This window comes from Antechinus flavipes, chromosome 2 (genome assembly GCF_016432865.1).
Source record: "Antechinus flavipes isolate AdamAnt ecotype Samford, QLD, Australia chromosome 2, AdamAnt_v2, whole genome shotgun sequence".
In the NCBI taxonomy this organism is placed as follows: Eukaryota; Metazoa; Chordata; class Mammalia; order Dasyuromorphia; family Dasyuridae; genus Antechinus; species Antechinus flavipes.
Window position 1 is genome coordinate 441,344,640 of NC_067399.1, and position 21,608 is coordinate 441,366,247.

Below are 21,608 nucleotides of genomic sequence, written 5' to 3' on the forward strand. Positions count from 1 at the left end.
ACTATTCTGTCTTGTGAACCTAACCTTTTCCACTGATCAACTAACCTATTTCTTAGCTAATACCAAATGTTTTTGGTGACTGCTGCTTTATAATATAATTTTAGATCAGGTACAGCTAGGCCATCTTCATTTGATTTTTTTTTCATTAATTCCCTTGAGATTCTCGACTTTTTATTGTTCCATATGAATTTCGTTGTTATTTTTTCTAGATCATTAAAATATTTTCTTGGAAGTCTGGTATAGCACTAAATAAATAGATTAGTTTAGGGAGTATTGTCATCTTTATTATATTCACTCGGCCTATCCAAGAGCACTTAATATTTTTCCAATTATTTAAGTCTGACTTTATTTATGTGGAAAGTTTTTTGTAATTTTGCTCATATAATTCCTGACTTTCCTTTGGTAGATAGATTCCCAAATATTTTATGCTATCAACAGTTATTTTTAATGGAATTTCTCTTTGTATCTCTTGCTGTTGGATTTTGTTGGTGATGTATAAAAATGCTGAGGATTTATGGGGATTTATTTTGTAGCCAGCTACTTTGCTAAAATTATGAATTATTTCTAATAGCTTTTTAGTAGAATCTCTGGGGTTCTCTAGGTATACCATCATATCATCTGCAAAGAGTGATAGTTTGGTTTCCTCATTGCCTACTCTAATTCCTTTTCTTTCTCGACTCTTATTGCAGAGGCTAGTGTTTCTAATATGATATTGAATAATAATGGTGATAGTGGGCAACCTTGCTTCACTCCAGATCTTACTGGGAAAGGTTCCAGTTTTTCCCCATTGCATATGATGCTTACTGACGGTTTTAAATATATGCTCCTGACTATTTTAAGGAAAAGTCCATTTATTCCTATGCTCTCAAGTATTTTTATTAGGAATGGATGTTGGATTTTATCAAATGCTTTTTCTGCATCTATTGAGATGATCATATGGTTTTTGTTTGGTTGGTTATTGACATAGTCAGTTATGCTAATAGTTTTCCTAATATTGAACCAGTCCTGCATTCCTGGTATAAATCCTACTTGGTCATAGTGTATTATCCTGGGGATGATTTTCTGTAATCTTTTTGCTAATATTTTATTTAAGATTTTAGCATCAATATTCATTAGGGAGATTGGTCTATAATTTTCTTTCTCTTTTTTCAACCTACCTGGTTTAGGTATCAGTACCATGTCTGTGTCATAAAAGGAGTTTGGTAGGACTCCTTCAATCCCTATTTTTTCAAATAGTTTATTTAGCATTGGGGTTAATTGTTCTTTAAATATTTGGTAGAATTCACATGTAAATCCATATGGTCCTGGTGATTTTTTCTTAGGGAGTTGGTTGATAGTTTGTTCTATTTCTTTTTCTGAGATGGGACTGTTTAGGATATTTACTTCTTCCTCTGTTAGTTTGGGCAAGCTATATTTTTGGAGGTATTCTTCTATTTCATTTAAGTTGTCAAATTTATTGGCATAAAGTTGGGAAAAGTAACTCCTACTTATTGCTCTAATTTCCTCTTCATTAGTGGCGAGTTCTCCCTTTTCATTTTTAAGACTAACAATTTGATTTTCCTCTTTCCTTTTTTTAAATCAGATTTACTAAGGATTTGTCTATTTTGTTGGTTTTTTCATAGAAGCAACTCTTAGTTTTATTAATTAATTCAATAATTTTTTTAATTTCAATTTTATTGATTTCTCTTTTTATTTTTAGAATTTCAAGTTTAGTATTTGACTAGGGTTTTTTAATTTGTTCCTTTTCTAGCATTTTTAGTTGCAAGTCCAATTCATTTTTTTCCTCTATTTTATGCAAATAGGCCTCTAGAGATATGAAATTTCCCCTTATTACCGCTTTGGCTGCATCCCATACATTTTGGTATGATGTCTCATTATTATCATTTTCTTGGGTGAAGTTATTAATTATGTTTATGATTTGCTGTTTCACCCAATCCTTCTTTAGTATGAGATTATTTAGTTTCCAATTATTTTTTGGTCTATTTTCCCCTGGCTTTTTGTTGAATGTAATTTTCATTGCATCATGGTCTGAAAAGGATGCATTTACTATTTCTGCCTTACTGCATTTGAGTTTGAGGTTTATGTCCTAATATATGGTCAATTTTTGTATAGGTTCCATGAACTGCTGAAAAGAAAGTGTACTCCTTTCTGTCTCCATTACATTTTCTCCAGAGATCTATCATATCTAATTTTTCTAGTGTTCTATTTACCTCTTTGACTTCTTTCTTATTTATTTTGTGGTTTGATTTATCTAAGTCTGAGAGTGCAAAGTTGAGATCTCCCACTATTATAGCTTTGCTGTCTATTTCTTCTTCAGGTGTGTTTCCTGTAAACAACATATTGTAGGATTCTGGCTTTTAATCCATTCTACTAACCGCTTCCTCTTTATGGGGGAGTTTACCCCGTTCACATTTATGGTTAAAATGACCAATTCTGTATTACTTGCCATCTTGTTAACCTCTGTGCTTTTCTCCCTTCTTTCCCCCTTACCCTCCTTCCCAGTATTAAGCTTGTGAGCACCACTTGCTTCTCAGAGCCCTCCCTTTTTAGTATCTCTCCCCCCGCCTTAGAGTTCCTCTCCCTATCTTACCCCTTTCCCTCCCAGTTTCCATATTCCCTTCTGCTTAGCTTATTCCTTCCCTTTTCACTTTTCTCTTCTCTCACTTTTCAATGAGGTGGGAGAAGTTTCACCATAAATTGAATATGTTTAAAATTTTTCTCTTAAAGCCAATTCTGAAGGCAGTAAGATACCCACTATATTCATCCCCCTCCATTCTTTCTCTCAGATATAATAGGTTTCCTTTGCCTCTTCATGAGATGAAGTACCCCCACTTTACCGTTTTTCTGATACAATGTCCTTTCCACATCTAGTTTCTAGAACAAGGTATATATGTATTCTTAATACATCTGTATAGCAGAAATATAATTCCCAAGATTTAATCTTTACCTTTTTAGATTTCTCTTGAGTTCTATATTTGTAGATCAAACTTTTTGTTAAGTTCTGGCTTTTTCATCAAAAATAGGTGAAATTCGCTTACTTTGTTGAATATCCATCTTCTTCCCTGGAAAAAGATGCTCATTCTGGCTGGGTAAGTTATTTTTGGTTGCATACCAAGTTCCTTAGGTTTTCGGAATATCATATTCCAGGCCCTTCGATCCTTTAATGTGGATGCTGCTAGATCCTGGGTGATCCTTATTGTGGCTCCTTGATACTTGAATTGGGTTTTTCTAGCCGCTTGCAATATTTTTTCCTTTGTCTGAGGGTTCTGGCATTTGGCCACTATATTTCTTGGTGTTTTGATTTTAGGATCCCTTTCAGTAGGGGATCGATGAATTCTTTCAATGTCTATTTTACTCTCTGTTTCTAAGACTTCTGGGCAGTTCTTTTGATAATTTCCTGGAAAATAGGGTCCAGGCTCTTTTTTTCATCATACTTTTCTGGGAGTCCAATGATTCTCAGATTGTCTCTCCTGGATCTGTTTTCCAGGTCTGTTGTTTTCCCAAGAAGATATTTCACATTCTTTTCCACTGTTTGATTTTTTTGGATTTGCTTGACTGATTCTTCTTGTCTCCTCGAGTCATTTAATTCCATTTGTTCAATTCTGATTTTCTTTTTTTTTTTTTCTCAGTGCTATTGTCTTTATTTATTTATTTATTTTTTAATTTTATTTTATTTAGTAATAACTTTGTATTGACAGAATCCATGCCAGGATAATTTTTACACGACATTATCCCTTGCAATCACTTATGTTTCGTTTTTTCCCCTCCTTCTCTCCTCCCCCCCCCCAAGATGGCAAGCAGTCCTATATATGTTAAATATGTTGCAGTATATCCTAGATACAATACATATTTGCAGAACCGAACAGTTCTCCCGCTGCACAGGGAGAATTGGTCAATTCTGATTTTCAATGAAGTATTTTCTTCACTCACTTTTTTAATATCTTTTTCTAATTGTCCAAATGAGTTCTTTTGTTCTATGGAATTTTTTTCTATTTCGCCACTTTTATTTTTTAGAGAGCCAGTTCACTAATCCTATTTTTCAAGGATTTTATTTCTTTATCCACTCTGTCTTTAAATGAGTGGGATGACTTCTCCAGACTCTCTTGCCAAGCCTCCCTCTCCTTTTCCCATTTTTCTTCTAGCTCTCTTGTGAAAGCCTTTTTAATTTCTTCTATAAGATTCATCTGTGCTGAGGAACAGATGATCTCCTCCTTTGGGGAATTCACCTGGAGACAGTCTGTTTTTAGTCTCCTCAGGGTTTAGAATCTGCTCTCCATCCGTATAAAAGCTGTCAAGGGTTAAGGTCCTTTTCAATTTTTTGCTCATTTTGTCAGAGAAGAATCAAAGACAAACTAGCAAAAAGAAAAAAGAAAAAACCCCTAAATGGAGTCTGCTTTCTTTGGGGGAGGGGCTGGGTGGTGTTACTGAGCTTCCTCTACAGACTGCGGGGGGGGGCAGCAGCGAGGCACTAGCCCGACTGTGCTGCCCCTGCGCTCTGAGACTCTGAGAGTGTGATGAGACACTGTGGGGGAGGGGGAGTGGCCTAGTCCCGAGAGGCTCCAGCTGTTTGGGGTTGTATTCTTCACCCCTGGTATTTTTAGCTTCTCTGCTGGGCTGCTGGCTTGCTGCCAGGGCAAAGTATCTAATCCTGTAGCAAAGCTCTCTCTGCAGAGACGGCTGAGATCACACCCCAGCCCCTTCCGGTCTGCTCGCCTGTGAGCTGCCTGCTGGCCTCTCGCTGCCGCTGCCTGCCCTCAGCCTGTACCCGATCTAAAACCATCCCCGCCCTCGAGCAAAAACAGACCTTTCCTGGCGAATTTCAAGGATGTCTTCTCTTTGTAACTATTTGTGGGGTTTTTTTTCAGTCAAGCATTAATTCAGAGGCTTGTAATAAAATGGATTTTGAGAGAAAAACACGGAGCTACACAGCTGTGTGCCTCCTCTCCGCCATCTTCGATATCTGCTTCTTTCTTCCAGAAACTGATCTTTGCTGCTTACTGTAAGAGAAGTCCTTCCCATTGACTTAAAGGATAAGGGAGTGTGTGTGTGTGTGTGTGTGTGTGTGTGTGTGTGTGTGTGTATAAATAACACTTCATATTGTGAAGTAGTTTTAAGTTCTACAATTTCATTTGATTCTCATAATACTGTGAGGGTGGTAGTATAGATATTATCTCTATCTGATAACTTAGAAAACAATTTTTGATAAGCAAAGTGATTTGCCTTATGTACTTCTGTAGCAGAAGTCATACTTGAATCTTTGTCTATTTGCTCCAACTTCTATGTTCTTTCTACTATACTATCCTCACTTCTCAGCAAGATTAATGGACTTGGAGTCAGAAGATAACTTTCAATTTGAGCTCTGCTGTTTGCTACTTATGTGACTTTAGGTATCACAGAACCTCAATTAGGAAAGGACTTCAAAGACTGCACAATTTAATCCATTCCTAAGAATTACCACTAGTCTAAACATTTCCTAGAAAGTATTCATTAAACCTTTTCCAATAAATCACTTCACTGAATTTGACTTTTCTCATTGGAATATTAACACAAATTTAAGCTACTTCTCAGGAATATTGTGAGGATCAAATGAGAGAATGTATGTGAAAATATTTTGCAAAAAATGAGCAGAACTAGAATATTTTACACAATAAAAGCAATGTTGTACAATGTTCAACTATGAATAACTTAGTTATTTCAGTAATACAAATGATCCAAGCAAATTTGAAGGACTTAATGACTAATATTGAAATATGTTAGCAATGACTGAATATGTATAATCTATATCAAACTGTCTTCTCAATGAGGGAAAAGTGGAAAAGGAGAAAATTTTAAAAATTTTTTTAAAATGTATGTTAAAATGGCTTTAACATATAATTTGAAAAAATAAACAAAGTACTGTATGAATATAAGTTATTATAAAATCCTAGAAGAAAAAGTAGGGAAGGATTAGACTATTACTGATAAGATCATAAATTTGCACTTTTTATCTTTTTAATTCCTTTTAAATTTAGCTTTTTTATTGAATAAGAAAGTATTTTCTCTTAATACTTAGAATGACATATTTTTATTACTATCAAAGCATTTTAATATCATTTTGATTCCCAAATAAATCCTATGAAGTAGATATAGTCAGTGTTACTATCACTATTGAAAGAGAAAGAAATTAGGAACAGCTAGATAGCACAGTGGCTCCAGTAAGGAGAACCTGCATTTAAATACATTCTCAGACACAATACCAGCTGTGTGACCCTGGGCAAGTCACTTAACTCCAATTGACTCCCTCCCTCCCACCCTTCCAAAATGAAGGAATTGAGTAAGTGCGGAAGTGAAGTTATTTGTCCAAAACAAGTGACTAGAATTCAGATCCCCCGACTTTTAAGTCTGGGATTCTTGTCATCTCAACTATATCTTTTTTCACACTTAAGTTTAGTGTTCTAGCAGTTATAATGGTTATGCACACCTGTATAATTGTAAGTCTGCATGTATATGTCTGTGTGTGTTTTCATATGTGAGCACCTGTGCCCTAAATGTAAGTGCAGATGTCAATGTATTATCTCTGTGCATAAATAGGAATGTTTATGGATGTGTGTGTACATGGTTACTGAACGTACCAGTTTATGTTCTTGTATCAGAGTGTATATATAAGTACATGTAGGTATGCTCTTGGGGACAAGGCAGGCCTTCTTACCTGGCTTATTTTATTCTGCAGCTCCTTCATCTGTTGCTCAGCCTGTTGTTTTTCATCTTTGAACCTGTCCAGCAATTCTAACTTCTGTTGGTCCCAGTTCTTCTCACTGATCTGCAGCTGTTTGGTGAGGTCCATGACTGCACTATAGGACTCAGCCAAGAGGTGCTGGTGTTCCTCCCTTTCTCTTTTCAGGATGGCCTTCCAGTCAGGCAGGGCTCGCTCACCCATTCCCTTTCCAGGTTTTAGTTCCAGCTGTCAAAACATGAAGCCTGACAGTTAAGGCAGAAGAACTGCAATTGGCTTCCCTCCCTCCCCACTCCCTGGTCTTCTCTAGAGTCACAGGATGTCTGTTACTGTTCTTAAGGGTTCCATCTCCTCATTTTACAGCCAGGACTGGGGAGAAAGGCAATTGAAAGTGACTCAACACAATGCTTGTTAATAGCAAAAATGAGATTTTGAACAGAATAAAGCCAGTTTTTTCACTTAAACTGCAACAGGAATAGATGGGGCAATGATTTTTTCCTCTCATCATTCTCCACACATGATTCTACTTTCTGATTTCTGTACTTTTGCTCATATGGAAAAATTCTCCCATTGGAATCTTACCTGTCTTTCAAGACTTAACCCAAATGCCCCTTTTCTGTGAAGTTTCCTCTGATTTCTCCTATCAGGGAGAGGGTAAAAGCTTGATATGTCTCTAAACTATGAAAAGTTTTGGCACAGGACATTAGGGGGACCTCTGAGTAGAGCAGCCATTTTCTTTCCTTGTTTAAGTGGTAATGCATCAATAGACCACTGGAGTTAGAGTTAGGAAAATTTATTCAATCGTGCTTTCCATTATTATTACTTGTATGATCCTGAGCAAGTTACTAAAATTCTCTGGCTTCAGTTTCTTCTTCTTTAAAATGAAGTGAATGGACTTGATCATTAATACTATTTGAGTTAGAGGCAGTATGGAGTGTGGATATAGTCCTGGATTTGGTGACAGAAAGACCTGGATTCAAATCCTAATTCAGAAACTTAATGTCTCTGAGCTTTATTCCTCATATGTTAGATTTAGCTACTAAATTGCCTTTTAGCTCTAAATCCTATGATTCTTTAGCCCTCACATTTTTCTATCGCTTATAATATTAACTCATATTTAGAGTAAATATTTGTAAAGCACTTTCCTATGCACTTTTAATATTCGGATTTACAATGGTTTGTGCCAGGTCATTTTTCCTCTCTTACTATGAATTCTATGAGGGTGAAGACTGTGGTTTAATTAACTAGAGAACCCCCAGCTCTTTTGATTTCCCAGAACCTCCTCTCAATTGGTGATCTGAGCCTGCTTTTATTTGGTTTTAATCTATGGAGATAATTTTAATCCCTCTTTATCTGGCCTGTGATCTTCCTAACATTTAATTGATAATTTGAATAACTCCCTCTGTTTCTGACCCTATTCCTACTTGCTGCCCAACTATATTCATATAACCAATAGATCCTAATCTGACCCAGCCTAATCTAACACCTCCTTTCCCTCCCTCTTTTGTTTCTATCTTCCCACTAGGTCCCTTTACAGAAAGGTTTGGATTTGGCATTTCTGACCTTGGAACTCTAGCTGAAATGAATCCAATAGTAGCAGTTCAACTAAAATGGCCAGGGCTATTTCTCTATAAAGTAGCAGGTAGTAGAGAATTGGTCTATTTTTTCAAGTAGCTGGGTAGATTTCCAGACTATTCTTAGGCAGCCCAGGATAGGGCAATTAATTTCCATAGATATATGTTAAGTATCTAGTGAGTTACCACGTGCAGCAGAATGCTGTGATAGTTGGTTAGGGAGACAGTTTAAATTATACATAGTCCCTCCCTTTATGGGGCTCTAATAACAGTTGCTGAAAAATGCACAGATAATTACTAGAGATAATATATGACAAGTACATAAGTACTCTCTCAGCTCAAAATGAAGAAATACCTAGAGAGAACTGGAAAGATTTTCAGGATGAGATAATATTTAAGTTGGGCTTTAAAGGATGAGTTGGAAAAGCTTAGCAGCTAAAGGATTTACCTGTGCTAGGTGGCACTTGAGTTCAGTCTTCTCCATTTCCCAGGCAGACTTAGCCTTAGCAAACTGCTGCTGGAGCTCATTTATACCCCGCCGTTCTTCCCGAAGCTCTCGGCACAGCTCTTTCAGGATGATCTTCATGTCTGCAAGTGTCTTCACATATTCATTGGGCTGTACGATAAGATCATAGATTTAGAAGCATAAGGAAATTTAGAAACCAGCTAGTTCCATCTTCATTTTAGCAATGAGGAAACTTAGCCCTGGAGAAGTTCATTGATTTGCCCAAGAGGTAGTAAATGGCAGAGCTAAAGTCTGAACCCATGGCTTCTGATTTTAAATCAAGTACTTTTCTAAATCTGAATCACAGCATGGCAGAGGCAGAGCTGTAAATCTGTTACTTTCACCTGCCCTTAGGTCTTATGTTATGACATTATGAACTGGACTAATGATGTGCCAACCATCCCTTTGCTCAATCCCTGTTTGACATAAATCTAAAACCAAAGAATGTCTGAATCAGTCTCAGGCCAGGAAGAAGCCCCAGATGGCACCTAGTCAAACTAGCCCATATGCAGGAATCTCTTCTACAACATTTTTCCAAGTCATTCAGTGCTTGAACATCTCTATTCTATCATACTTTGTTGAAAAGATGTAAGGACTTGTGGAGGAGGAAGGAATTTGTGACCAAAGAAGAATTAGAGATAATTATTGATCACAAAATAGACAATTCTGATTATATCAAGTTAACAATTAAGGTTCTGATAAAGGCCTTATTTCCAAAATATATAGAGAATTGGCTCTAATTTATAAGAAATCAAGCCATTCTCCAGTTGATAAATGATCAAAGGATATGAACAGACAATTTTTAGGTAATGAAATTGAAACTATTTCTACTCATATTAAAAGGTGTTCCAAATCATTATTGATCGGAGAAATGCAAATTAAGACAATTCTGAGATATCACTACACACCTCTCAGAGTAGCTAAAATGACAGGAAAAGATAATGATGAATGTTGGAAGGGATGTGGGAAAACTGGGACACTGATACATTGTTGGTAGAGTTGTGAGCGGATCCAACCATTCTCGAGAGCAATTTGGAACTATACTCAAAAAGTTATCAAACTGTACATACCTTTTGATCCAGCAGTGTTACTGCTGGGCTTATATCCCAAAGAAATGTTAAAGAAGGGAAAGGGACCTGTATGTGCAAGAATGTTCATGGCAGCCCTCTTTGTAGTGGCAAGAAACTGGAAACTGAGTGGATGTCCATCAATTGGAGAATGGCTGGGTAAATTGTGGTCTATGAATGTTATGGAATATTATTGTTCTGTAAGAAATGATCAGCTGGATGAATACAGAGAGTCCTGGAGAGACTTATATGAACTGATGCTGAGTGAAATGAGCAGAACTAGGAGATCATTATACACTTCAACAACAATACTATATAAGGATCAGTTCTGATGGAAGTAGCTATCTTTGGCAATGAGAGGATCCAAATCAGTTCCAATTGATCAGTAATGAACAGAACCAGTTACACCCAGTGAAAGAACATCGGGAAATGAGTATGGACCACAACATAGCATTTATACTCTTTCTGTTATTGTTTGCTAGCATTTTTGTTTTTCTTCTCAGGTTATTTTTATTTTCTTTCTAAATCTGATTTTTCTTGTGCAACAAGATAACTGTATAAATATGTATACATATATTGTATTTAACATATACTTTAACATGTTTAACATGTATGGGACTATCTGCCATCTAGGGGAGAGGGAAGAGGGAAGAAGGGGAAAAGTTGGAATAGAAGTTTTTGCAAAGGTCAGTGTTGAAAAATTACCCATGCATATGTTTTGTCAATAAAAAGTTATAATTTAAAAAAAAAAGAAAAGATGGAAGGACTGTACATGAAACTGCAAATCTCTACTATGTAGAAATTATCTTTTAATGATATAAATTCTTTTTATAAAATTGTCTTTAATTAGATGATTGCAAATTCATGTTTATTTCAAATCTGTCTTGTTTGTTTGATTCCTTCAGCCACCCTTTCAACAGTCTAAAGAATCCTTGTTTCTTCAACTAATATGAGCAGAGTATGATCACCAGTTCTCTGATTGTCTTGGTCACTTTTAGACCTTCCAGCCTTCTCATTAATGTATCTAGTCTTCAGGATAGTTATTAGAACCATCATTCCAGCATTGGGACATTACCTAAATTGAAGAACTTGTTCATATTAGACTGGATGTTGTAACAGTTATTCTTGAAATTTTGAATTTGGAAGGAACCAAAGTTGCCCCTGGACATTCCATTTTGTTAGTATCCTTCCTATAATGTGACACTGAGAAGTGAAAGTAGTTCTTCAACTGTGACCTGATTACAGTGGAATTAATATCCCATTTGTATATGGACATTTTGGATGCTGAAAGGGGTAGAAAAAGAACATTCCATAAAGAACACTGATGAAATCTGATTCAAAAGAAACACAATCTACCAGTTAAAAATGAGGAGAGACTATTCTGAGCATAAGAGAGAGAGCTTCCCCTCAGATAAATAATGAATTTAAGAGGGCCACAGAATAGTCCATCAGAAAGTTTGCATATGACTGCTTTTTAAGAGTTTTAAAGAAACTGAAGAAACAGTTTTTGAGAAACTGTAAATCAAATAATTATTTGAAGACTATAGAAAGATTATTAGGATCAAATCTAATTTAAAAAAGTCATTTTTGAGTCTTAAATCAAAGACTAAATATGGATCCTGCTTATAAGAAGGCTTTGATTTTAAGTATCAGAATAGGGATAGGAGATGACCAAATGGAGACAGAAATCAGAAAGAAAGCTGAGCATAGGAGTAAACAGGGGCAGAAGAAACAGGAGACAGTGAGAGGAGTTACATAGAAAATGTAGAACCTATCAGAATTGATCAAAGTTAACAGAGAGGCTATGTAGCTATTTTGCTGGTATCCATGTTGATTGGATGAAAGAGATTGATTTGTTGAGAAGCGAGTGGCTCGAGTATGACAGTATTGCCTAGATCATTTCTCACAAAGGTCAGCTCTAAAATTTATAAGAATTGGCTGAAGGCACTAAGAATGTTGAGCCCAAAGAAGAGAAAACTTAAGGAAAATATGATTGCTATCTTAAAGTTTTGGGGACTATTGTGGAGAAAAAAGAATTAAACATCAAGTTCAACACCAAAGAAGAAATGAGAAAATATCCTTTCCTTCTTTGGAAAGGTAAGGGATTATGAATGTAGAACATTGCATAAATCTTAGTTATGATATATTGGTTAGTTTTATGGAACTATGAAGGTAATGACAAAACATCTTTTTTAAAAAGTGAAATTTGTTCTGTTTGGCTTACAAGGCAGGGCAGAACTGAGAGCATGGGAGAAAACTGTACAGTCACATTTTAACTCAGTAAATATAGAATTTTTCTACAAACTATAGCTTAATGAAAATGGGATGAGCTATCTTTTTAGTAATGACAGCTAGCATTGATATAGCACTTTAAGGATTGCAAAGAACTATAAAAATATTGTCTCATTTTATCTTCACAACCACCCTGAGAGTTTGGTGCTATTATTTCTATTTTTAAGATGAGGAAACTGAAGCAGAGAAGTTAAGTGATGTATTCAGGATTAAACAGCAAGCAAGTATCTGATGCTAGATTTAAACTCAAGTTTTCATGATTCTATCCTGTGTTGTATCTGCTGTGCCACCTACCTGCCTCAAGGTAGTGAGTTTCCCATCACCAGAGGTTTTAAATAGGTTGTAGAAGAGATATCTCTACTGAACTAGATGGCCTCTTAGAGCCTGAAGCTCTTAGATTTTGTTTTTCTGTGACTCACCTAGGATCATATAGGGCATTACTGTCAAAACAAATACTAGGATCCAGGTCTCTTAGAATCCTCTTTCTCATAGTCCATATTCAGCCTGGCCACTATAAATAACCCTATTTTCTCCAAAGTTGATCTTGCTGGGTTTTTTTGGATGCTTTGCTTCATACCTTTGCCTACAGATCAGTGTGTGGTCAGCACAAATACAGAAACAGTTTGGGTTACTCTCCTGGATTTCTCATATGATCTGGACCTTACTTCTCTGCATGTAAGGGGGTGTAAAACATTGCAATGAGCAATAATAGAAGCCCAAACCATCTTATGTCTTTTTCCCCTCTAGAGGATCCTCTTTACTGAGAAATGGTAGCAGATACTGCAGGTCAGAACCCCTCAGGGAAACAGGAAATTTAATCATTCATTGTATGGTGAAAAGCACTTATGAACTTGATATATTATTCTGGACAAAACATAGGCAGCTAGATGAAGTCATGGAGATAGTGTATTTGATTCTGAATAAGGAAAAATGGAATTCAAATCCTGCCTTTTAAAAAATCCTTCCTTAAATGCTTTGTGATGTAGCACGGGCAAATCATTTAAAATTCCTCAACTATACATATAATAGCTAAAATTTATCTGGCACTATGTATCGAGACACTGGGTTAAGCACTTTGCACATAATATCTCATTTGATCCTCACAACAACCTGGGAGGTGGATGCTATTATCCCCATTTTACACATGAGGAAACTGACAGATTTAAGTGACTTGTCTAAGGTCACAGAGCTTATATGGCTGGATAGACATCAGATCTTCCTAACTCCAGGCTTGGAACCTATCCACAACTCTATCTACTGTGAGCTACCTGTAAAATAGAAATAAAAGCATACTTTTATAGGGGTTTTGTAAGGATGAAATAAGATAATTTTTGAAAGACAGTTTATAAATCTTGAAGCAATATATAAATTTTGGTTATTATTCTGACTATAATCATCATCATCATTATTATTGTCCATTTTGGGGTCTTTATCTCCTAACCTATAAAATGGGAATAATAATTCTATTCCATATCATAGGATTATTGTCAAAATCAACTAATACTAAGTGCAAAAGTGAAAAAAAAAATAAAATGCCACGTAAGGCAATATTAGTATATGATAATTATATTCAACTATGGTTGATAGTTTTATTTCTCGGTCTCTTAAATATAAATATGGGAAGCCACAGGTCCATAGGAGCACAAATTTAGAATGAGAGGGAAACTCAGACATCATCTTGTCCAACAACCTCATTTTGTAAATGAAAACCTGAGGCCTCAGGAAGTTACATACTTGCTAAAAGTCACACAGGTAGTAAGAGGTCATCTTTTCTATCCACTTTCTTTAAGGTTGGGGATATTCACTTTTAGTCCGTGACCAGCCTCTATACCTCTACTTTAACAATGGCTGAGATCTGGATTGTGCTAAATATCTATTATTTTACTGATCCTTTCAACAACGCTTTTTTCTTAATTGTTATTATTTTATTTTCATGGGTAATGAAAGAGATCAAATGAATCCCTCAGCATCAGAGGGCTAGTGTCAGAAAAGGCATTTGAACCCTGCTTTCTCCTGACTTCAAAATCAGCCCTTTTCTCCACTACACTGACCTCCTTCTTCTTCTCCCTGGCTCCATCTCTATGGCCTGTATTGTATTACTCTAAACAGTCTAATAGATGGAAACTGAAAGGGATTTTAGATTATCAAAATACAAATTCATCAAATAGATGTCTTTATTTTACAGATGAAAAAAGTGAGGTATAAGAGGGTCACAGCCAGGGAGTGTCTGAGGCAGAATTCAAAGCCAGGTCTCCCTAACTCCAGATGTACTGCTTTATCCACTACACTATTCACTAATCTTGCATCAGACCTTTTCCCTAGGAACCTCCATTTACAAGTTCCTGATGCAGCTTCCTGTTTGCATCTAGGTACTCTCTTCCTTGACTCCCAATCTCTGAATTTTGGATTGGGGATCAATAATATGCCATATTTTTCTTCTGAAAGATGGTTTGGTTTTTATATTATTGTCCAAGACTGTATCCAGACTCTGATTCATCCGTTAACAATAGCCACACAAGAAGAACTGACAACTCACAGTGTTCTGTGTCCAGATGTCCCCCACACAGGACTTATTGTCAGAATGCTGAGGATTTAGCTCTTCCTCTTCCATTAGCAGGTAGAGTTCCTTCATGCTATTCACCTATTTATTAAAGAGAAATAATAGGTAAAATTGAAAATTTGTTCAGTCTTTTTTGGAGAGCAGTATGACAGAAGGCAGCAAAATTTGTAATCATACTGTTTCTCTCATTATTTTCAATATAATTTGAAAACCATTAAGAATCAAGAAAGAACTGTTTCATGATATGCATAAAATATAATTGTAAAGAATTGAAAAACATCAAAATATTCAACAATAAAAGGAATGATTAAATTATGATACATTTATGTAATTGAATACTACAATGCAATTAAGACTAGAGGTATAGAGAATACAAAGAAGTCTGGAAAAATCTTTATAAAATAAGGCAAAACAAAAAAAGCAAAATACATACTATGACCATGTAAGAGGGAAAAAGTGAGAATAAATAGACAAAGGATCATTATGAAGATATAGAAAAAGTGACCAAAAAATTGATGTGCAAAAAATCTGGAAAGACCTTTATAAAACAATGAAAAGTGAAAACGGCCAAACCAGAACAGAAAACACATTATTTGTGACCATGTATAAAGGAAAATGAATGAGAATAAATGGACAAAGAATCCTCATGGAGAGAGAAGGAATAACTGAAAAGCTTATTATGAGAATTTATGAATTGAAATTAATTTACTTAACTTTTTTTGGTCAACTCTGCCAGTTCAATTCAGAATTAGTTTAATTTGCAATTCTCTATTGGTGTTTTGGAACATTCTTTCATGTGGTTATAGATAGCTTATACTTCCTCCTTTAAAACTGCCTGTTTATATCCTTTAACCATTTATCACAATCACCAAATTGTCTGTTTTATGAACATATCCACCAAATTTCTAATGGACATACCCATCTAAATTTCTAATTCCAAAACCATTACGAAAGGAAACATGCCCCCCAAAAGAGAAATAACATGTTAGAAGAACTGAGGAAAAGCAGGAACATTAATGTGATACTGGTGAAGTTGTCAGTCTATAGTTAATTCTGGAAAGCAGTTTGGAACTATACTCTTAAAGCTTAAGTATATTGTATATAATTTCTGACCCTGTGATACTACTATTATGCCTATATTCAAAATAACCAAAGAAAGCAAAAAAAAATCCACATATAAAAAATATTTATAGAAGCTCTTTTGTAGTATCAAAGAACTGGAAATTAAATGGCTTCCCATCAACTAAGGAAAAATTGAACAAATTATGGCATATGAATACTATTATGCTTGTCTTTTTTTTTTTTACCATTTCTTATAGATAATAGCATGTAGATGACTTGTAGGAATTGATGCTGTATAGTGAGAAGAACTAGGTGGACAATTTATGAAAGGACAATATTTTGAAACATCTAAGAATCCTGATTAATGAATGACCAGTCAAGAATCCAGAGAACCAATGATGATATAATCTGTCCATCTCATGATTAAGTGATCTACTCAAAATAGAAAATAAAACATACCAATATAAGAATTTGTTTTGCTTGACTCTACATATTTGTTAAAAGGATTTTGTTTTCCTTTCTTTCCATTGGAGAAGGGAGATGAAAATAATTGTTCATTGAAAAGATCAAAAATTTAGAAATTAATTTACTTAACTGTAAAAAAAAGATACTAAGCAAGTTTATTTGTAATAGTGTCAGTATTAAGTTCATAAAACATCTACTTAATAAAACCCCAAAATATCATAGACACTACTTCCATAATAAGACCACCATTGATATACAACTGAGGCCTGTTTGAAAGACCAGCTGCAACTAGCAATATACAGCCCTTTCAGGAATTTTAGAGTCTTTATATAATGTTTTCTTTAGTTGGATATATTAAGGAACAGTATTTTGTATTTTCATTAATATGCTGGTATTTCATGGTAGTCTATCTAAATAGTACCCTGAATCAAATATCTAGTTAAAAAGTAAATGATGCTTAAAAAAAAAAAAAAAAGTTAGTCCTCTAATTCATTAGATTCACTATCTTATTTGTATAAGTACTTCCTCCACCAACCAATAATTGTTGTTCAGTCATTTTTCATGTGTCTGACTTTTCATAACCCCATCTGGGGTATTCTTGGCAGAGATACTTGGAGTGGTTTGCCATCAACCAGGGAATATCACAATCTGTCTCTCATTTCTCCACAGAAGATTGGTTTATCCATCTAATGTGGCAGAAGCTTTCTTCTAGATCTTTTCATATTAGGAAGATGGCAATATAGCTCTTGGACTATCCATCTGTTACCCTTTATTAATACTTCATGAATTTTCTCATTTCCTTTTCTGCATATACATAGTTTTGATGGTTTATATATTTTATGCCATGTTTCTCTTACAGGTCATTGTTGATAATACTGCTTCTTCTTGCTTAGACCATAGTCACTTAGTCAAGTAACTTAAGAATCACATGTCCTTGGGGCAGCTAAGTGGTGCAGTGGATAGAGCACCAGCCCTAAAGTCAGGAGGACCTAAGTTCAAATCTGACCTGAGACACTTAAAACTTCCTTCCTGTGTGACCCTGGGCAAGTCACTTAACCCCAATTGCCTCAGGGGAAAAAAAGTGAAAAAGAATCACATGTCCTAATTTGAAGCAGGGAACTTTGTTTGAGAATTTTTTTCCCCCCAGCTTTCTTAGAAAGAAACAATGGTGTAGACTATAACCCTCAAGGGACTATGTTTCTGATTTAAGTGATTTTTTTGAGCAGGCCTTGATTCTCTATCAATGGCATCCTCGTTATAGATGGAGTCTGAGTAGAATGATAATTCTAGATGAGACACTGTCCTTTTTCCCTGGGATAAGAAGAGAGCAAAAAGAAATTCAAAAGGAGATGCAGATAATCAAAATATTATCAAATTACCAGATTAAAGTTAACATGTGCTTTAAAAAACTTTATGTTTATGTAAGATGTTCATGGTTTCATAATTAATGCCTTAGCCAAATCAGAACAAAGGAATGCTGGATCATTTTTTATATTATACCATGCTGCCTCTAATTGTATAGGTAATTGAGAAAGGGGGCAAGGAGAGAGAAGAAAGAAAAAGAATAATAGCATTTATCTAGTGTCTATTATGTGCCAGGCACTATGCTGAGAAAGAGACAGGAAAGGAGAAAAAGGGACAAAAAATTAGGGAGAGAGATACAAGGACACACAGAGAATAGGAAGAGGGAGGAGAGAAAGTAAATAGACATGTATATATTTGTAGCACTTTTCCAATCATTGAATTCTATGTACTTGAGGTACTCCATACCTCTAGAAAGTCACCACCTTCACTGGGTAAGATTTTTCCCTGTCTCCAGCGTTTGAGGAACCATTTAAGCTTCATGAAAAGCAGTAGGAAGTTCTGCTTGAACTGTTGAGATTCCTGTACCAGGAGGTTCTTCTCCTGGCTCCAGAACTTTTGCTCCAGCCTCCTCTGGAGGTTCACACTCTGCAGTTCAAACTCCCTCCTCAGGAGAGTCTTCTGTTGATCTTCCTTCAGCTGCAGAAACAGAAAAGTGATCAGCTCCATCGGCTTTTTGATCCTCCTAAGCCCTGCTTCATGTCCAATATACATACACATGTACATGGGGTGATATGAGGGATGGATGCTTTATCTCTACCGGCCAATTGTTGCTGCTGCCTGCCTGCCTGGAATCTCATTATCAGCAATTCATTCCCACTAAGCTTGAAGTAGTTTTTTTGTTTGTTTGTCTGAATGTGCATTTCTTTTTTTTTCTAAAGCTTTTTATTTTCAAAACATAAAACCTTGTATTCCAAATTTTTTTCTTCCCTTCCTCCAACCCCCTCCCCTAGATGGCAAGTAATCCAATATATGTTAAACACGTGCAGTTTTTTTATACATATTTCCACAGTTATCATGCTGCACAAGAAAAATTAGATCAAAAAGGAAAGAAATGAGAAAGAAAACAAAATGCAAGCAAACAACAAAAAAAGTGAAAATACTATGTTGTGATTCACACTCAGTTCCCCACAGTCCTCTCTATGTACAGATGGCTTTCTCCATCACAAGACCATGAGAACTTGCCTGAATCACCTCACTATTGAAAAGAACTATGAGTAGTTTTGAGAAAATGAACCTCCTTCTTTTCTTGGTAGAGGTTGGAAACCATGTTGTGTAATATTATATATTATCTCAGTTTATGTGTTACTTTTTCTCTTTGCTTTTTTTATTATGTTACAAAGGATGGCTTATTTGTAATGGCTTATTTAAAAGAAAGGAAGGAATCTACTTGGAAATAAAGGTAATTTTAAAAACAAAAAAAAATAGAAAAAAATCCTAAAATGGAAGAGCAAGAAACAGTCCTAGAAAATAGAATTCACAATTTGAACAATAAAAGGGACCTTACAGAACATCTATTTCCTCTTTTGACAGAGGAAGAAACTGAACAGGACTGGGAAAGTGACTGACTCATGATCACAAATTAACTCAGGAGTTTTTTTGACTTACAAGTCGGTATGAATATGCTTACCCTTGGTAGAAAAGAAAAAAAGGATCATTGTAAAGGATATAAAAGGGTTGATCATCAAAAGATGGTGCTAAATTTTGTCTTCTTACATAAATTTGCCATGACTGGTTTCATTCCCCATCCCTTCTCCCTTGGGTCCAGAGTGATTTCCTGTTTCTAAGACATACTGCCTCTCCCCACTTCCAGAAGTAAAATATAAGATCACCAAATTAAAGGACAAAAGGATGCTCAAGAATCTTCTTGTCTAGCTATGTTATTTTATATAAGAAAACTGAGGTGGTGGTGATGGTGGGGAAATCATTCATGTTCACACAGCAAGTCTGTAGAGGCAGCATGTGAACCCATTTCCTCTGAATCTAAATGAAATGTTCTAATAATAATAGCACTTGTATAGTACCTGCTATGGCTTAGAACAATGAACATAACATCTAGCATTGATATGATACCTAGCAAAGACTCTGGACTAAGAGCTTTAAAGATATCTCATTTGAACTTCACAGCTTTGGGAGGTAGATGCTATTATATCCATTTTACAGTTAAGGAAACTGAGGCAAACAGCAAGAGATAGGGAAATTCCATTTTAAATAACTATAGATAACATAAAATATTTGGGCGTCTACCTGATAAGGCAAAGCCAGAAACTATGAGAACACAATTACAAAACATTTTTCATACAAATAAAGTTAGATCTAAACAACTGGAAGAATATCAAATATTCACAGGTAGAGCAAGCTATCATAATAAAAATAATTCTACCTAAATTAATCTACTTAGTGCCATATTAATCAAAATGCCAATAAATTACTTAATAAAGCTAAAAAAAAAAAACAAATTTCATCTGGAAGAACAAAAAGTCAAGAATTTGAAGGGAATTAATGAAAAGAAAAGCAAACTAATATGGCCTGGCTATACCAGACCTAAAACTATTATTACAAAGTAGCAGTCTTCAAAACTATTTGGTACTGGCTAAAAAATAGAACAATTGATCAGTGGACTAGATTAAGTTCACAAAGAAACTGAGGCAAACAGGTTAAGGGACTTGCCCAGAATCATAGAGATAGTAAATTTCTGAGTTACATTTGAACTCAGGTCTCTAGACTCCAGGCCCAGCACACTACAGGCTCCAGCACTCTTCTAGACTGTGAATCTCTGCTAAGAACACAGAGCACCAACTATTGTTGTCTTTGGCTTGCATGTCAGAGCAATTGATGAAGATGTTTCTATAGGATTCCCTCCTGAATTTAAGGGATTCTTATTACAGCAGTAGAGGGGCCATGGGATGCAGCCATATAATACTCTGGCCTCTTCTTCCCCTCCCATCCAGTTAGATAAAGGATCCAACCTGCTTTTAAATCTAGATCTTCAACCCTTTCCTCAAGCAAAATTAGAAATCACCTATTTTCTCAAATAGCTGCCATCTCCACATCTGGGAAATCAAACTTTCCCATATTCTGACAAACTGTCAAGGTTTCTATAAGTTCTATAAGTAATACTAAATTGTAACATTCTTTGCATCAGTGTCTGGTTTCTAGATTTGTGTTCTAAAAGAACACATTTACCAAACTAAGTTCTCTATGCAATCACCTGGAAGCCACTATAACCTTGGTACCATTACCCTCATTGCCCTATGTTGTCAATTTTACTGCCATGACATCTTTCTGCCTGTCTCCATTTATCAGCTCATGCATTCGTCTACCACACTGTCTCTCACATAGACTATAGTAATAGTTCCCTAAATGGTTACCTTTGTCTAATCTCTCCTTTATTCTATCCAGGCAACCGTGAAAATGATCTTTTGAAGGGTCAGATATGACCATTTACTCCCTCTACAATTTTTACTGGTTCCTTAGTGGCTTTTTTGCTCATCTGACCTTCAAAGACCTCCAAGATCTGGATCCTGCCTACCTTTCCAGGTTTATTTCAGGACTCTCCTTCTTCATGGGCTCTATATTCCTGCCAAAATGAATTGTTAGATGTTCCCTAAGCACTATATCCTCCATGCTAACTACCTCCCATTATTGAAGTCCTTCCTTTAAGAACCACCTCTGAAATTACTTCTATCATTAAGCTTTCCCTGTCTCCTCACTCATCAAGTAAATGTGATACCACCTCCCACTCCCTGTTTTTTTGTTATTGAAGCTTAAAAAACACACACACACAGCTGAATAAATTGTAGTATGTGATTATGATGGAATACTATTATTCTATGGGAAATGATGAGCAAGATACTCTCAGGAAAACCTGTAAAGTCCTCCAAGAACTCAAGCAAAGTGAAACATTCTGTGTACAAAGTAATAGCGATATTGTGGGATGATCAGCTGTGAATGACTTTGCTATTCTCAGTAATACAGTGAACCAACAGTACTCTAAAGGACTTATAAT

General features: G+C 35.6%; 1 protein-coding gene across 1 annotated transcript in view; it reads right to left on the reverse strand.

The window, feature by feature from the left end:
* The window catches only part of SOGA1 (suppressor of glucose, autophagy associated 1), a 133,864-nt gene that overhangs the window by 21,014 nt on the left and 91,242 nt on the right, over positions 1-21,608 (reverse strand). The window contains exons 8-11 of the mRNA XM_051979260.1: positions 18,008-18,238; positions 14,687-14,791; positions 8,735-8,902; positions 6,689-6,940 (exon numbers count right to left, since the gene is read on the reverse strand). Of these exons, the coding sequence (XP_051835220.1) occupies positions 6,689-6,940; positions 8,735-8,902; positions 14,687-14,791; positions 18,008-18,238 (756 nt within the window). The remainder of the gene's footprint in view (positions 1-6,688; positions 6,941-8,734; positions 8,903-14,686; positions 14,792-18,007; positions 18,239-21,608) is intronic.